Source organism: Elaeis guineensis, chromosome 2, assembly GCF_000442705.2.
Source record: "Elaeis guineensis isolate ETL-2024a chromosome 2, EG11, whole genome shotgun sequence".
Taxonomy (NCBI): Eukaryota; Viridiplantae; Streptophyta; class Magnoliopsida; order Arecales; family Arecaceae; genus Elaeis; species Elaeis guineensis.
In genome coordinates this window covers 89,108,280-89,125,666 of record NC_025994.2, presented here as the reverse complement: position 1 = coordinate 89,125,666, position 17,387 = coordinate 89,108,280, and the positions used below count along the sequence as shown (strand labels likewise).

Here is a 17,387-nt window from a genome sequence, read left to right as displayed (position 1 = left end):
TGTGTCGCAATATTCGTCTCATGTTACATGGCATAGAATGACCGGCATGCATGAAACGGTAGTCCAACTGCCAAAAATAAAGCTTGTTTTCGAAATACGTTGCCAATTACAAAATGCGGTGAACATTTACGAGGCTCCGTCAATTCTCAGGAGATAAGGATAGGAGATAATGGAAAAGGAATTAAAAAAAAAAAAAAAAGAAAAAAGGCAGTTCTTACCTCACAGTCACGTTTAAATACGGGAGAGACGACCCCCCAAGAACGAGCGAGCGAGCGAGCATCCCCCACTACTCCCAAACCCAAAAGAAAAAAACTCTCTTGTAGCAGCGCCCTGTAATCCTACTCCCCTCATTCCCTTCTTTTAAACCCTAAACTTTCTCCTCTCTTACCCTCCTTCCATTCTCCTCTCCTTCGCCTCTCTCCTTCTCCCAATCCCCGAATCACTTCGCCTGACCTTTCTCCATCCCTTCCTCCAGGGGTTTCCAGTTTGCGATCGAGCGGTCACTAGCGGAGGTTCTTGAGATTGATGTCTTCTCTCTTTCAGCTGCCCTAGGGTTTATCCAAAGAGGGAGCCTCTTTTCTTGGTTTGGTTGGCATTCGAGACCCTCGATTCTAGGGTTTAGATTGGAGTTGTCAACCCTGGCGGATTCCAGGGTCGGGTGATGGCGGATCCGCGCCGCTTCCGCCCCCGGTCCGGTGATAATCTTGGATTCGTGGAGTCGGCGACGGAGAAGGAGGTTCTTGGGTTAGGGTTAGGGTTTGGGCTTGGGAGCGAAGGATTTGAGGCAAGGGAAGCATGCTGAGCGTGCTGCGAGTCCATCTGCCGTCGGAGATCCCCGTCATCGGCTGTGAGATAACGCCGTATGTGCTCTTGAGGCGCCCGGATAACTCCATCTCCAATGAGGATGTCCCCGAGTCCGCCCCCATCAACGGCTACTGCATGAGGTATAAATGGTGAGCGCGCTCTCTCTCTCTCTCTCTCTCGCGCGCGCGCGCGCGCGCTAACACACACGCACACACTGTCTCTCCAGATGCCGTTTCTTGATATTGGTTTCCGGTGTTTCTTGATTCGATTGTGGTTCTTGGCTCTCCAAGATTTCTCTATTATATTCCCCTCTTGGATGGCGGCTTAAATTTCATATTGTGACGGTACTCCTTATCATCTGTTGCCAGTGGCACTTTCTCGGTTTCCAGAATATCAATGTTTTGAAATGATGGTTTCTTGAATTCATTCATGTGTTTTTTAAAGGTGTGTATTTCATCTTGATGCTGCATTTCTTGTATCTTTACCTTTTCGGACACTTACGTGAGTCTAATAAGTTTTTGATAGAGGAATTCCACGTTGTCGGTTTTAAAGCTTCTGCAGAAGTTGGAAGCCAAGACGAACATTTTAAGTCTTTTCTTGCTTATTAGGTTTAGTTGTTGAGAATCATGTGGGTATTCTAGATAATGAAATATCCATATCGATAACCTGCTGGTTCCATGGTTGCTGCATGCTGCATGCTATTACTAATCAAAATATAGTTAATAATATTTGTATAGTATGAGGCTTATGACTGATGACCTGGAAATATATATTGAACAGTCTCTTTCGAAATGAACAGTGTTTAATCCATTTTCCCCATATGTATAGATATATTATTACGTCTAATGAAATCTTATAGGCTATTTGGGATGATTTGTTAATTTTTGTTCGGTAGATTAAAGTCAATCAAGGTACATGCTTTCACATGGTGAGCATGCTTAGTTGATGATGCCAAAATTGTTATCTGTGCAGATTATTCATCATTCTGGCCTTAATAGGACATTGTTTACAAGCTTCTGTACTAATTTTGTTGCATTACTTCAACATTTAGGGCCTCTTTGGGTGCTTAGGATTTATAACTTCAGGATAAAATTTGTGATGGGATGTAAATTTTGATCCCATAGGATTATACACAAAATCCTATTGGGAGAAAAACCTCATGTAACTGATTCTATCATATGTTTGGATAATAAATTAGGATCCCCCTCTTCTCCTTCCTCTTCTTCCTCCTTTCTCTACCTCTTGTTTTACCCTTTTCAACATTTCCAACAATTAGGTAGATAACTCACTTTATTTTTATTTTTGTAAAAATATCTTTCCATTCATGATTTCTTTTAATAAACTTGGATTGTTTTATATATCTGTGCATCTTTAAACAAGCTGTGTTTCTACTGTCCAAATGTGTCATTTCTTATTACAATGGTTGTAGAATAAATAATTTTATAAATTATAAATAATTATTTCTTTTAAGAATCTATATTATTATCGATAATGAAAAGTCTTGAAGGCTACCTTATGGCTAGCCACCAAGGCTTGGAGCCATATTCCCAACAAGAAAACAAGACAGTAATTCACAAGGTGTTTGCTCATGTTTTGGTTTTGGGTTAGCTTTGAATTCTATTGAATTGGGTTGTCAGTGCTAGGGCAGGGAATATTTAGCAAGTTAGTGTACATATAGCTGTCTCTTTTGGGCCTTATTGATTTCTTCCTATATGCTACTTTAATGGGGGAGGACAATATGGAGTGGACCATACCCTGTTGTGTCTTGTCCTCTTTAAAACAAGGGAAGTGGAGTATGGCATATCAGGTTTTGGAGGTGGAGTGTGATGATGGCAGGAAGGTAGAGCCTGATAATCGCAAAGAAAAAAAAACTTCCGAGGATATATTTTTTCGTATAGGATTCACCACTTCCCACTGCTCTAGTATCCCATAGTTCAACCAGCCAAACAGTGGCCAGGAATGACAATAGGATTTTTATGCATAGAATCCATTGATCCTATAGGATTCGGGCCATTCCTATCATTTCCAAACAGGCCTTCACATCAAATGCTATCATTAGCTCTCTAGATGCTTTCATTAACCTTGCAAGAACATCAGACTAAGTTTTTTGATATTTTAAGCACTTTGTTTTCTGATATGACATAAAATGTGTAGCAATGATGCATGTATTCTTTTTCTTTTTCTTTTTTTATCTTGTTTGTCTCAAGAATTATTTGAATGAATTCTCAATGATAAGAATATGATGACCAGCATAATTTTCTCATTGAAGAAACTTGACCTTCTAACTTTCTCTTATATTGTGGTTCAAGTTTCATAGTTTCTTGGGCTCTACTTTACAGAGGCAGCTTGTGCAGATCTTCTGCTTGTCCAGTACTCACTTATTCAACCAGCTTTGCGATTTTGTTTTTACCTCCTCACTATCTAAAGAGATCTTTGGATGCATAAGGATGTTAATTTTTGAGTTGAGTTTAGTAAATCTAGAATGAGTGCTCCATCCACCCTAACTGGTTGCACTTATACAATGATTCATTTGCCTGCTGTTGTAACATCTTTTTTTGCATGTATATCCTATACTTCCATATTGTTCATCCTTTTTCTATATACCGCATTGATGATTAGAAAATCAGGACCTGATTTGGTGTAACTAAAAAGAGGGTAATTCTTTATTTCTTTTTCTTTTCTTTTTTTGAAAAATACACAGCTCAGCCAGCTGCCTTGTGCTGGAAAATTTACACTTCTTTTCTCGGGTGTTTATTATACCCTAGCCAAATATGAGATATTTAGACAATTTAAAGTCAATTTTTGGGCTACTCAAAACAATCAAGATGTTAATCCTTTTTATCAGAATTGGCCATTTTCTAATTGCTTTTGTAGCTCTTCATTGTTGGCTAATCCGGCTATTTTGTCATTATTATATTCCGAAGGGTATTCACCCCTCCATGTTTAAGATGTTGTTCTCTTCTGTTCTCCTTCTGCATAAGGGCACAGTTTGGCAAGACTTCATCATTCACTTAAACTGACATTGACCATGGGCAGAAATACTTTTCTCACTGAATTTCAAGTCAACCATTATCCTCTGTTATATTCCTTACGTGATTGATACTGCATTAAAAAAAAAAAATCAAATATCAGTATTCTCTTTTTAACCTCAAGTGCATATATGACAACACTAGTAAAGGAATAAACCAATTGAATCCGATGAAAACAATGCTGTTTTTATAGTTAGGAAAACCACACTATTTGACGGAAACCAATGTTGTCTGTACTTTTTCACATACCCATTATGCGTGATTTTTTTGTCATCAACTACTTGTTTGTCTTTTCCTTTTTTCCCCATATAGACTGTTTCGTAGCATATACCATTTTTTGGCACGTGCTATGCATGTGGGGGGAGATGTTGGTAGCTTCCATAGAGATGTGCGCTTGGTGCTCACATTAGCAAGACTTATTATTGAAATGAGGCCCCTTAGAGAAGGCATTTTCCGGCTTATACTCCGAGGATTTTATGCAATTTTATGTTGATAATTGGCAAAAGTGCTGTGTCTAAGCTCCCTTAGGTGTCATACAAAATAACATCCCAATAACTTGACATGGGGCTATGACATAGGTACACATGCATACATACATGCATACATATATGTAGATATGAATATGTACTGTTTAAAACTCACATGCAAAAGCACATTAAGAAGGGGAATAATCAAAATTTATGATTGGATATACTTAAATATAAAAATTCATTAAATATCATATATTGTTTGAGACATCAATGTTTATAGCTTGGAAATAGAAACACTTGTCATATGATCATTACATTTCATAAGATAGGGCTTCTCCTATTTGAGTGCTTGATTAGCATCTAATGGACAAGTAATTAAGCAAAAAAAGGAAATCACTAACATTGTTCTATAAAATTTTAAATGGATGAAGAGATGAGGAACCTATGAGGGCCAACAATTTATATCCAGAAGCTACGGATTGAGGACCGAGGTTGATTAGAGTTTGCTGATTTATGAAGATTCTATCATTCAAAAAGGTTGATTATTTTTATTAGGGGTTAGCTGTTGCCATCTAGCACCATCACTTGCTTTAATTGGGTTGATGATTACCTGGTTTTAGTAACAGTGAAAATATTGTTTACATGGATACAATATTGACTAGTCATTTTATCCTTTGTTAATTTCATTTAACATTGCTAGGATAATTAGTTTATTTTAGCTGTTTTACCAGTTTTGCATCTGTAGATAGGCACGTCATAGTAAGCTTAGGTAGAAGGAGACAAACAAATAAAATAAGAAGATGCGTAAAGATACATAAATGATTCTCTTGAAGTACCATTAGATCACTGGTGTTTGTTTTGGATGGGGGGCTTGGTGGTGTTTGGAGTAGGTAAAGCCATATCCATTGAAGTGGTGTGCATTGGAATGTTTGGATTTGATCGTGTGACCCACTGTTTTTGGTGTTCATTTTGAATCAAACCACTTCCTCTAGGCAATTGAATAGTAGTTTTTATTGCAAACTCAACTCACTTGGATTTTTGGTGACTTGGGTGGATCGAAAACTCAGACTAGTTAACTAGCAAAAGAATACAAATGTACAGATTATTTGGAGCAAAAGAAGGCTATTAAAGTGCAAAAACAAGGAACAGGTAATAACACAAAGATTAAATTGTTGATAGAATTTGTACTTACAAAATAAAAACTGTGATTGAATTACTAAAAACAACCGATGTCCCTAAGATAAAAAATCTCAACAATCTTAGATTCGTCATCGAAGATTCCTTCATATGCAGTGATCAAAATTTATCTTCTGTTCTAAAGCAAACTTCTTCTTTTAAAAAATAAACAATTAAAAAAAAAACAAAAAGAGGATGTATGAAAAATGTTCGGTACTCAATAAATTCATGCTTTTCTTTGATCCACTAAGAGGAGAAGGAAAGAAAATTATTTCTACTTGAGGAGCAGTTAATGTAATTAGTAAGAAAGAGAAGAAGGTTGATTTCTTGTTGTTTGAAGAGGAGGAAAACTACAAAGTGGAGATCAGCAAAGTAGGGAGAGTAGGATATAGGAGAGAATCCAACTACAAATTTCCAACCACTTGAAACTTTGTTAGAGTAATACCTACACCATCTCTTCCGCCCAAACTTCTGATAGATGTAATCTCCTTGATTTATTATTGTTTCTTTTTGATGTTTTGATAACCAGAGGGTGTAAAAGAGGGGGGGGGTCTGAGGCATTGTGGTCGTGTATCTCAGCCCATGTTTTCATGTGGGAATGACTAATTGCTGAGCAGGAAACCAATCCCTTAGAGAAAATCTCAATAGAGTGCTAATAAAGTAAAGCAATTCCTTTGGTGTTGGATGAGGATGAAAGTCTCATAAACATGGAAGGAATTTCTAGCAGTAAGTGAGAAAGTAATCAATTTTGGTTTGGAGGACGAGGATACTCTTCCAACTCTGAGGCTGTGAATGTTTGTGAGAGAAATTATTGTGCTTCTATACAGTATGATATAATCTGTCATTTGTCACTTATCTTAAAAAAGGCAAATTAAAAAGGGGAAAGAGCAAGACATATTGCTGTTTAACAAACACTATAATGGAACGGCCATGAGTTTGTAAGTTGTTTAAGTATTCCTTGGATACTTGTGTACATAAATGCATGTCGATAGATATGTACCTAAGTTTCAAGCAGAAAATGAAGAGGAATGGGAGAGAGAGAGAGAGAGAGAGAGATGCTGTCTAACAAATGAAATTATAGAATGACCATTGGTTCATGAGTCGTTTAAATTATCCCTCTGCTGCAATTAAGTTTACTTAAAACATATTAAGATACTTTAATTAAAAAATATTGCGATAACTTTCCAGTGAAAACATAGTGACACTTTATAAAGTATTCGATGAAAACTTAGTGGTACTTTGTTTAAAGTATTCAACACTTGAAACTAAGAGTGCCCCTGCATGGCACTTAAAAGAAAAGATACCACATGTTGAACACTTCCTGCCAATGTTGGTAGGACACCTAAAGGTGGATTGTGTCATGTCATATTATATCCTGCAGTTCCAATTCTGCAAAAATTTCTGACATTTCTGGAAATCTTGGAGATTGTAGAAACATAGTTTTCATGGTATGTAAAGCAATGATCAGCATGTCTTGTTCAAGAGGAGAGTTTTTGGGTGGTGGTGTTTTGGTTGTTTTTGGGGGGGGGGGTGGGGGGCGGCGAAGCTTCAGACCGTGAGAAGCATCAGCATCAATTAATAATTAATAAATAAATAATACATGCAAAGGCTTCAGAGTCCAGCAACATGATAGACTTTGTGCTTTCATACTCTATGTCATAATGTAGATAAGCATGTATTGATAAATGATCTTTTTTAATTTTTTGCCTTTAAATTTTACTTGGTCTGGTGCAGGCGTGATATTTTTTTTTCTCTTCTTAGATAATATTCCTTAACCATTTTCTTGTTCTTGTTATGCATCTATTGTTCCTAGCAGAAATGATGAATTTTCTTCTTCTTTTTGTTCTTTTAAACATATAACGACGTTTCTTGCTGACTCTTTCCACTGGGAATGTTTCCTAAATGGGCTGATCATGTTTCCTTGCTAAAAAGATGATCATCATTTGCATTATGCATGTTGTTTATTGATCTTTCATTAGAAGTGCCTTTTGATGGTAAAATACTGATCATGTTTGCTGATAGCATCTACTTTTTTTTCTCTCATTTATCTGGTAAACAATCTCTTGAAAATCTATTTTAATTCTTATTGACAAGAACTTAATGATGCTGCATCGATGAAGAGTTTAGATTTTTGAGGAGTAATCTTTGCGATTTTTTTCTTTTGATAATGTTCAGTTTGATGACATCTCTGTTTGCGACCTCAATATTGAATTTAGATTATGGGTAAAGGAAACAGGTTTTAGGTGCTTTATCATTTGAATCTTAATGATATTGCATGGTATATGCTAGAACAATAATGGAAAATTTTGTGAAGTTGCATGTTGGCGTTGTATAAGTTCAGGATGTGGAGGTCAGTATCCTTTTGAAAATGTTGATGCTGAAAGTTGTTTTGAAAGCTAAATATTAATTATCTAAGACTGCATGTAAAAATTTTGAGATTCTGTCATTTGTAAATCTTATGGCTAAATATGTAACAAATCTGGTTAAATTGAAATATTTATAAATCCAGAAATGCTCCATATTTTTTCAAAGGAAAAAGGTGGATTTTATGGTGGTCTTTATCATAAGTTACCTTGAACGATGGGCCCTAAGGAATGCAATTTAATTACCAAGAATCTGTAAATTATGTCAGCACGACCATACATATGGTGGCAGTCCAGGTGCCAGTTTTAAATGCAACACTGGAGGCTTGTAGGGGAAGCTGGGCATTGTAGCTTTGGTGATGGATTACATATTGGCTATGCAGATTTTTTAAAAAAATTTAAACATACTAGAGAAAGCATTGTACAATACCAACAAGAATAAAAATTTCATAGAGTGATCATAATAAAACCCTGTGCCTGCTATTGGGCCTTTAAATACTCTGCTTTAATAAAAGTATCAGTTTTTATGTTTGTCTTTCACTTTATGCACAAGTAAATTACTTGATCTTTTGAAAATTCTCATGTGGTAACCTTAATGCAAGTAAAATTGAATAAATTTCAGTTTGACAAAATTCTTGCCACCCCTGCTGCATGCAAGTTGAATTAATATTTGATCAGAAGGGTGAATTGTTTGACATATATGGCTGCAGATATGATAGCTCTTACAAGTTCATAATTGGAAAATGCTTCTGTTTCCAGTGGTATAACTTGGTGTTTCAGATATATTTCTTGTTATTCTGTTCTGCAGGTATCGTGTACATGGTGATCAAAAATTTGCCATATGCAGTGTACATCCAACTGAGCAAGCGACATTGCAATGCCTGATTTGTTTAAAGGCAAAAGTACCTGTTGCCAGGAGTTACCATTGCACACCTATGTGCTTTTCAGATGCCTGGCAGCACCATCGTGCTTTACATGAGCGAGCAAGTAATGCTTCAAATGAAAATGGAACAGAGGAGGAGGAAATGTTTGGACGCTTTAGTAGTACTGGATCTGGGTTTAAAAATGTAGGGATTTCTGCGTCAACATCTAATGCCGGCCAGAGCCCTAGCCTGAGCAATGCTTCCACACCAATATATCCCACAACTGTGGCAGAAAGGAGTGGTGATAACTTGTTTGAAGTCGGACGATCAAGGACATATACACCCACGGCGGATGATATTGGTCATTTTCTGAAGTTTGAATGTGTAGCAATAGATGCTGATACAAAAATACCTATAGGAAATACAAGTACCATTATGATGTCACATGTGATACCACCTCCAACTCCAACTCCACGACGCATGATTCAAGTGAATGGAGTTGATGTCTTGGGCCATATGGACCCTGATAGCCGAAGTGTGTCTTCTGGAACCTTCTCAATTCTTTCATACAACATTCTCTCTGATGCATATGCGACCAATGAATCATATAGCTATTGCCCCTCTTGGGCTCTTTCATGGCCATACCGCAGACAGAATTTGTTACGGGAAATTATTGGTTACCATGCTGACATTCTTTGTCTTCAAGAGGTACATAATTCTGATTTATGGTATTTTTTATAATGGAGAGAATCATATAGAGTGGTCAGTTTCTAGAACAATTTTTGTTGAGTAGAAGAATATAAATTTGGTTCCCTCATTTCTTGTTTAGGCATTGTAATTTAAAATGATGCCATTAAATTTCAGTAGAATTTTGTTGGTAAACATAGAATACAAAGTCTCTGGCTATGGAAAAAAATATTGGCCTTGTGTCTCAAAGATTTTTGGCTCCTATTTCTTTTCTTTCCGCAGCTTAACTAACTTGAAGATGTTGGTGCTGCATTGTGGTTATCACTCATTATGTGGCTGGTTTAATATTCCGAAAAAACTATTCCTATGTTCAGTCTTGGGACAGAATTATGCAAACTAAATGTGGCATTGCTGTAAATTTTTCAGGTTCAAAGTGACCATTTTGAGGAGTTTTTTGCACCTGAACTAGATAAGCATGGATATCAAGCACTTTACAAGAAAAAAACATCAGAGGTTAAGTTTCACATGCTCAGTTGCTTCTGGAACTTTAACTTCCATTGCTTTCAGCTTGTAAATATGGTTAACTACCGGTGGTTGGTTCAGGTTTATAGTGGAAATCCAAATGCAGTTGATGGTTGCGCAACATTTTTTCGCAGGGACAAGTTTTCACATGTCAAAAAATATGAGGTAGATACACTTTTAGATTAGTCATTGAGTACTGCTATGTCATTTAGCTGACAAATTCATTTCATTTTGCAGGTTGAATTCAATAAAGCTGCACAATCTTTGACAGATGCTGTTATTCAACCTAATCAGAAGAAAGTGGCTTTGAGTCGGTTGATTAAGGTTGCTGGCCTGCACTTGGTTTGAAATTTCTGAGCTTGTACTTGCAAGTTTTTTTAAAGATCCTTCATAACTGTCTTCCTTGTGTATAGGATAATATAGCTCTTATTGTGGTACTTGAAGCAAAATTCAGTAATCAAGGTGCTGATAATCCTGGAAAAAGGCAGCTGCTTTGTGTGGTATGTGAAGCTTTTTTCTTTTTCTCATGCTAACTTGTGCGTGCTAGTTTTTGTTTGGGTAGATGGATACGTTTGATTTTTAACATATTTATCATATATGACCAAAGTCTAGACTAACATTACTTGCATTGTATTTCACACTCTTTTAAAATATCACATTTTCCTGTTCCATACAGAATTTAAATGGCCCACCCTGTTTCCTTGGATGTCCATATTGGCTTTTGGTCTTAGCATGGAGAAAATGGCTTGATGGTCATACAGTTAGGCAATCCTTTACAGGCTGGTGTTTATTTCACCTTCTCTTTGAAGGCTTGGCAAACCAATCAAATCTACCCAAGTGAATACTCTATATTTGTCTTATGGTAATGTGCCATTTGCATTATGAAAACAGTGAATAAGGTTAGAAACCTTGTTGGACCTTTAGGTTCTAGTCTTGTGGCTGGCATATTTGTTGTCATCTGCAAACAAGGGCAACTAAAGCACAACTTCCTTCAAGTGAGACTGAACCCAAGTACACCATTTGCTGGGGATTAAGCCCAGCGTCCAACCTATCTATTTGTCTGATTTTCATTAGTAAATGAGCCATTAGCTATGGTAGACATAACTGCAGGTCTTGAAGAGTAGCTTTTGTTCTATATCACCATGCTAATATGAAAATTATTCTTTATTTGCTTGTCTTTAATTTATGTTAGAAAAAATTCATTGTGCCCTGGTGCTGATATGATATGCAATTACCTGTCATCATGTGCAGCCTCACATGTGTTTTTTGCAATAGAGATGGGCATGCTCTGTAGAAGTGCATGTGTTATTTCACGTACTATTATTCATTTATTGGGGTTGTTTTTGCTCTGGTCTTTCCTTGCAGGCCAATACACATGTAAATGTCCATCAGGATCACAAAGATGTTAAACTCTGGCAGGTTCTGATCCTATCATATTTCAATATTCATATGTTTATTTTGTGTATGTTTTTCATTCCAATCATCTTTAATGTCATCATGGATGTAATCATCTCAGGTGCATACTCTTTTAAAAGGATTGGAGAAAATTGCTGTTAGTGCAGACATTCCAATGTTGGTGTGTGGCGATTTTAATTCAGTTCCAGGAAGGTATGCAGCTTTATTCTTGATTCTTTCAGTGCTTGTTCATGTATCCTTTGGTGTGTATCTACACATGCACGCATGCTTACATGAATATTTAATGAGAATGTCATGGATGTAGTGCTCCTCATGCACTTCTTGCAATGGGCAAAGTAGATCAGCTGCATCCAGACTTGGCTGTGGACCCCCTCAATATCTTGCGTCCTGCTAGCAAGTTAACTCACCAGCTTCCATTGGTAATATTCATGCTTGCACTACTTGACCTGAATCTTCTAGAATGAACATTGTTAACTGGTAGCCTGCATCACAGGTTAGTGCATATTCTTCGTTTGCAAGAATGATGGGGATTGGTCATAGCTTAGAGCAACAAAGGAGGAGAATGGATCCCACAACAAATGAACCTTTATTCACAAATTGTACTAGGGACTTTATAGGCACTGTTGACTACATATTTTATACAGGTAGGCAACATTTATAATTATTATTATAATTTAGTGAATCAGCATTATTTTGTTGATGGTTTTTATTGACGTCTGGAGATATGTGGAAACCACATGTTCAATTTGTCTTAAGTTGTGTTGCATCTTGTGGTTTCAGCCGACTCTTTGACAGTAGAATCACTATTGGAACTCCTGGATGAGGAAAGCTTGCGGAAAGACACAGCTATTCCTTCTGCTGAGTGGTCATCTGATCATCTAGCGCTTTTAGCAGAATTCCGGTGCAAGCCTAGAGTCCGACGTTGAAATTAGAGGTGCATGCAAATATTCTTTCTTATTTTTACTTTGCTCTAATTTTTTCTTAAGCTATACAAGACATGAATTTATATAACTTAATGTGTGTTATGCCCTTATCCATCAGGTTACTTATTTTCTTGCTAGATCTCATGCATATCTGGTGTTTTTCAAAATATTTATAAGATGGAGTAACAAACTGTCAGATGTTTCTAAAAGAAGTATGAACTCTTTATAATAATTGTGACCCTACCGGCTTTGTTTGCTATCCATAGAAAACACTTCTACGTTGAAGCTAACCTGAAATGACCTAGATAGAAGCTCCTAAAACACAATCTCAACAATTTTCTTATGTGGGTGCTAGCTGGAATTAGATTATGAAGCAGCGATAGATCATATTTTCTGCCTGTATTCAAATAGTTAACCTGATATTTCCCCCTCTTCACCTGGCCTTGAACTTGTGACAGGCTTAAGACAAAACTACTACTGTGGCAAAACCATAGACTCTAAATCACATAGCTGGGAAATTTCTTTCTCTAATGAAATGGGGTATATGTTCTGACCATATGCTTTCACTGCATGATGTAACAATGTGCAAGCCATACTGTTGGTGCCATTCATGCTGTTGGTTGTTTGTCTTCCGTATCTAAGGACAGTTGATCTTTTAGCCGTTATCATGACAACAATGTGATTTGGCATGCAAATATCCTCCTATGTTTGGTGGACAGCTGTGGGCATGCAGATAGGATTGGTAAAATAAATCAATTTGTTCATTATTTTTTCTTTTGATGGACTCTTGTTTTATTCCTCACTGAAATTATTGGCTTGATTTAGCTCTGAGATGGAAGAAAAGGTTAAGAGTGTAACTTCATAACAAGTTTTGCGTGAATCCTAAATTGAATAAAGCATGTGATTGAGATAAGCTGACTGAACTGAAGGCCCATACATGCACTTCCTCAAAGCAGCTCACTTGGCAGCATTCTTGGAGCGCACATTGGGTCATAATGTTTTAATTCCATTTTATTGTTGCACTGGGTCTGATGAAGCTTGAATGAGCCTTGGTCTGATGAAGCGTGATTTGTTTACCACTGTTTCAAGCTTGATTCAATTTTAATTTCAAAGTGAGCCAAAAGCAGGTGTAATTGATCAGCTTGAAAATCCTACATCAAGCTATAAATGGATTCAAGCTTGAACCAACTTAGGTTTAAGCTTGAATCAGAGCTTGGTTCAAATATGGATTAACATTTAATGGAGACTCAAAAATGAAATAAATTTAAGCCGAATAGAGCTGAGCATGATCCAGTTGGTCTATTTTTCATCTTGGTTTGAAGTTACCTTTGAGCCCTAGGTTGTTGGTTCAAGCTCAATTAGGTTACATTTGAACCAATCCTGAACCAAGTCATTTCTAAGCTGGGCGTGAGCTGTCCAGGGCGTTTGCTACCCCTAACCTCTGGTTTCATGGACTTCTACATAGCAAGGACTGTTAATGATCAACGTGAACTATATGAGAACAATGCCTTGTGCTAACAAATTAGGGATGAAGCTATGATAATTTGGAACCTGCAAAAGGCAGCACTAGGTAATTCAGGCATTTTTGTCATTTCTTTTGGTGATTGAGCAGTCCTGCTATACATTGGCCTTGTTCACTTCATATCGGTAAAAATGTAATGTCATCTGAGCTTTAACCTCTTAGGCTTTCCAAGGACTGTGTCCAATATAATGAAATTAGAATTTTTGATTTGTGGACTTTGTAAGCTAAACCAAAGATAAAGAATATACTACTTGTTTCTGCATGTGACTGTCATGGACCGAGTTCATAAGTAACTTGTATTCACATCTGAAAAAACCTTCTGGCGTTTCCCTCGAAAAAATAAGGACCATCTGGCATTTCCTTTCTTGCGTTAAGAATGCTCAAATTTTCAAACGGAGGTTTTAGGGTGGCCAAGGATATTAAGGCCACTGGTTATATCGATGTCAACTTGTTGGACACCATTATGATGGCATATCCATCTATTCATACTAATGTTGAAAGTGGTCTTGTTTCTTGCAGCATCAAGCAAGGTTGCTATAATGGAAGGAAAATGTTGGTTTAACATATACTACATCGGAATATTTTGGAAATATACTACTTTAAATGGAACATCATGTTTGAAACTTCGAATAGAGGGAATTTAGTATTTTGTTGGGCATAATGGTTAATACAGGTCTGTGCAAGTATTTGCCATAAGTAGGCATGCAGATTAATTTAGGAAATGAAGAATAATACCATTTCCCCCTCTTTCCCCGTTTGATATATTTTTATTTGGAGTGCAAATCTTTTACAAAACTGAAATCCTTGCTTTTGTCATCTTGCTATTAGCTTCTGTTGTTGAACCCGCCAAATGAGTGTGCGTTGCTTTTATTTTTTGGGTCTGTTTGAGGTTTGGTCGGTTTTTTCTTTTCTCTGTGATTAGACTGCTAAATGTGGCCTTAGCAAAATATTTTTGTGAATTAGAGTTTACTATGAATAAGTCAAGGTGAAATTATTCAAGAATATTGATTCAGATACTTGCCAGTCAGAATAAAGTTGTCTTGCAGCGTTTTCGTGTGAAATAAAGTCCGTTGTATAGAAATGGTTATCCTATGGTTCTATACCTTATTGTTTTCTCTTCGTATTGCTAGAGGGATATTGGAGAAAAAAATGGATCTGTAGTCTTTTTTTTTTTTTGGTTATATAAATAACTGAGTTTTGACGCTCCTATTTTATTTTATTTTATTTTTTTTCATGTTCCCTCTTCTCCACAGGTCTTTTTCTCCGTCCTGTTCGACCTGTTTGTCTTGTATGGGTAGTTGGATCATAAAAGGTCCATCCGGTGATGCTCTTAAAGGAGGTAGAGAATTTTCATTGTTCTCTGTGGCGATGTTTCCCTTGAGGGCTCATTGTTGATCTACTTGTATCATTGTCAGTGTCTCACAGAAATTGTGCAGAATATGTTTTTTTTTCTTCTAAAGAACAGTTAAGGGCTAATCTTTTGTTTAGCCATTGTCTAGTATAATTTTTTTCAGAAGGTTACCCATTACAAGTTCGGAATATATATATCAGTCTCCGTATCTTGTCCGCAAGGTGGAACGTTGCGTTAATCAATCGTGATGTGCAGGAACGCTCAAAGTGGAATTTTCAATCGCGTTGTGCGGGGAGTGTGAGAGCCTTTTTTTTTTTTTTTGGTATTATTTCGCAGTTCTAGATCATGTTGACCTGGAATCAACTTGATTTTTTTTTTTTTTGGGAACGCCATCTTCACACTGGACATCAGGTACCATTCTATAGAACGTGCCATCGATGTATAAAGTTTTTGGGTAGTGTAACTGGTGACATAGCAAAGTGAGAAACGAGGAATTATGATCGGGTGATCTGCTCTAATAATTAGTAATTGCTGGTTCTCTTTCCTGACTGGTATATTACTCGAATTTAAGGACCTTTAACGATCATGGCATCTAATAATTAGGGTGAGCCGACAATCTTGGTGGCAGGTGGGTCGAGCTCTTGAAATTTAGTTGGGAAAGGGCTGTTGCGTGCCAAAGTTCCTAGAATAACGTAGCCACCCGAGTCAAAAAGGCTTTGGAGTCATAATGGTTACTCTTGAGCTCTACACTTTTTAGGATCAACTTTTAGATGATATTACTTCAATAACAGGCGGTTCTGTATGATAGGTGGTTCTCCATGTTTGTGTATTAGGCTCTTTGCTCTCTTTTATGTTCTAGAAGTAGCTGAGTGATGTAAATCTGAGATATTGATCGTTGACTAAGAAATCTTTTAAAGTAATAAGATGAGGCAAGCCTATCAAAGATCCTGAATAAAATTTTCGTGGGTCTGGCTATGAGCTAAAATGCTGAATCATGTTCGAGATATCACGTGAGTCCTACAAGAGACCATCGATGGCATTGCGTAAGAGCATTGCAAGTCAGGATGACTCTTGCAAGATATTACTGGCTTGTTATTCTCATGGATCTAGCCAAGGAGCCAAATAATCATGAATGAAATGTTGGACAAGTCTTTTTGAGAGACTGCCGATGACGCCACACGCCCACACTTGAGTCACGTAGGTTAGGATAAGCTTTCCAAGTACCCACTTGCTAGGATGGAATGGGAGACAATCATCTTAATCACTCGAGTGTTAACTATCCAAAAGATCCAATTGATAAAAGATCCGGTGTGCCAAATGATCTACCTATTCAGATGAGGGGAATTGGGTATTGGGATGGAGATCCGACGTTCCAAGTAAAAATCCGACAAACCGAGCAACCTACCTTTTGAAGTGCGAAAATAAGGCATTGAAGTCGGGAATCAAGCTGCACAGCAACAGCAAAATAATGGGCTTAACTCATCTACTAGAAATTAATTATAAACTAGAGGTGAGGGTCTGAACTGACCATAGATGCACCCTGAAAAATCTATACGGAGTTCCCGACCTCGTCCAGTTTGAGTAGGGGCTCGAAGAACTCCAGCATCTGAACTATCGCTAGTATAATTAAAAGGGCCAAAATCTGCAACCTCGGCAAAACAACGATGAAAATGGTGGCAAGGCCTCTACGCTACACGGATGGTCCCTACATTGTCCTGAATAAACAAGTTGATTAGGTAGTCAGTAAGAGCTCAACCTACTCAAGAACAAGCTACAACACAATAGCGAGAACATTATGACGCAAATAGAGGTACGAATAAAAGATATCTTCATTAATAGTATTTGAAAATTTTAGGATACCTCAACAATTGAGAAGCAGGAAGAAGATTGGCCCCGTAAGGTTGACTACTAAGCTCACTTTTGAGGCGGCGCTAAGAAGAGAAAGAAAAAGACATGCACTAAATCTTAGCTGCTTGGGAACAAGGATTGAGGACATCACCACTATGTTGCATGTGCTCTAAAAATGTGCCCTCGCATTCCTTATCCTCGTCCTCATCCACCTCCTCGGCGTGGGACAAGACAGGTGACGTTCAACCTGGTGAAGCATCTTTGCACTTGCAGCAGTAATCATAGAAGCCAGCAAGATAAGAGTCAAGTGGTAGTGGAGGCAAGCTTGTTCTTATAAGTTGCAAAAGTCTCCTAAGCCTCCATAGCTTGGAGGACCTCCTCCTCAATTAAAGCTGCTCATTGCTTGGCGGCCG

At 37.4% G+C, this 17,387-nt stretch overlaps 1 protein-coding gene across 4 annotated transcripts; it reads left to right on the top strand.

Annotated features, from left to right (window-relative positions):
- Positions 1-246: 246 nt before the first annotated feature.
- Positions 247-15,346, top strand: LOC105054395 (carbon catabolite repressor protein 4 homolog 1). 4 transcript variants are annotated; one of them, XM_073252100.1, is made up of 12 exons: positions 247-944; positions 8,651-9,413; positions 9,819-9,905; positions 9,996-10,079; positions 10,152-10,238; positions 10,328-10,414; positions 11,280-11,333; positions 11,431-11,522; positions 11,635-11,749; positions 11,824-11,974; positions 12,111-12,264; positions 15,029-15,346. In XM_073252100.1, the coding sequence occupies exons 1-11, from the start codon at positions 796-798 to the stop codon at positions 12,254-12,256; spliced, it is 1,815 nt and encodes a 604-aa protein (XP_073108201.1). In that variant the 5' UTR covers positions 247-795; the 3' UTR covers positions 12,257-12,264; positions 15,029-15,346. The 4 variants fall into 4 exon arrangements, with proteins under 4 accessions (XP_073108201.1, XP_073108198.1, XP_073108199.1 ...); XM_073252097.1 differs by having other exon boundaries at positions 248-953; XM_073252098.1 differs by lacking the exon at positions 15,029-15,346 and adding an exon at positions 14,295-14,570 and having other exon boundaries at positions 248-953.
- The last annotated feature ends 2,041 nt before the right edge of the window (positions 15,347-17,387 follow it).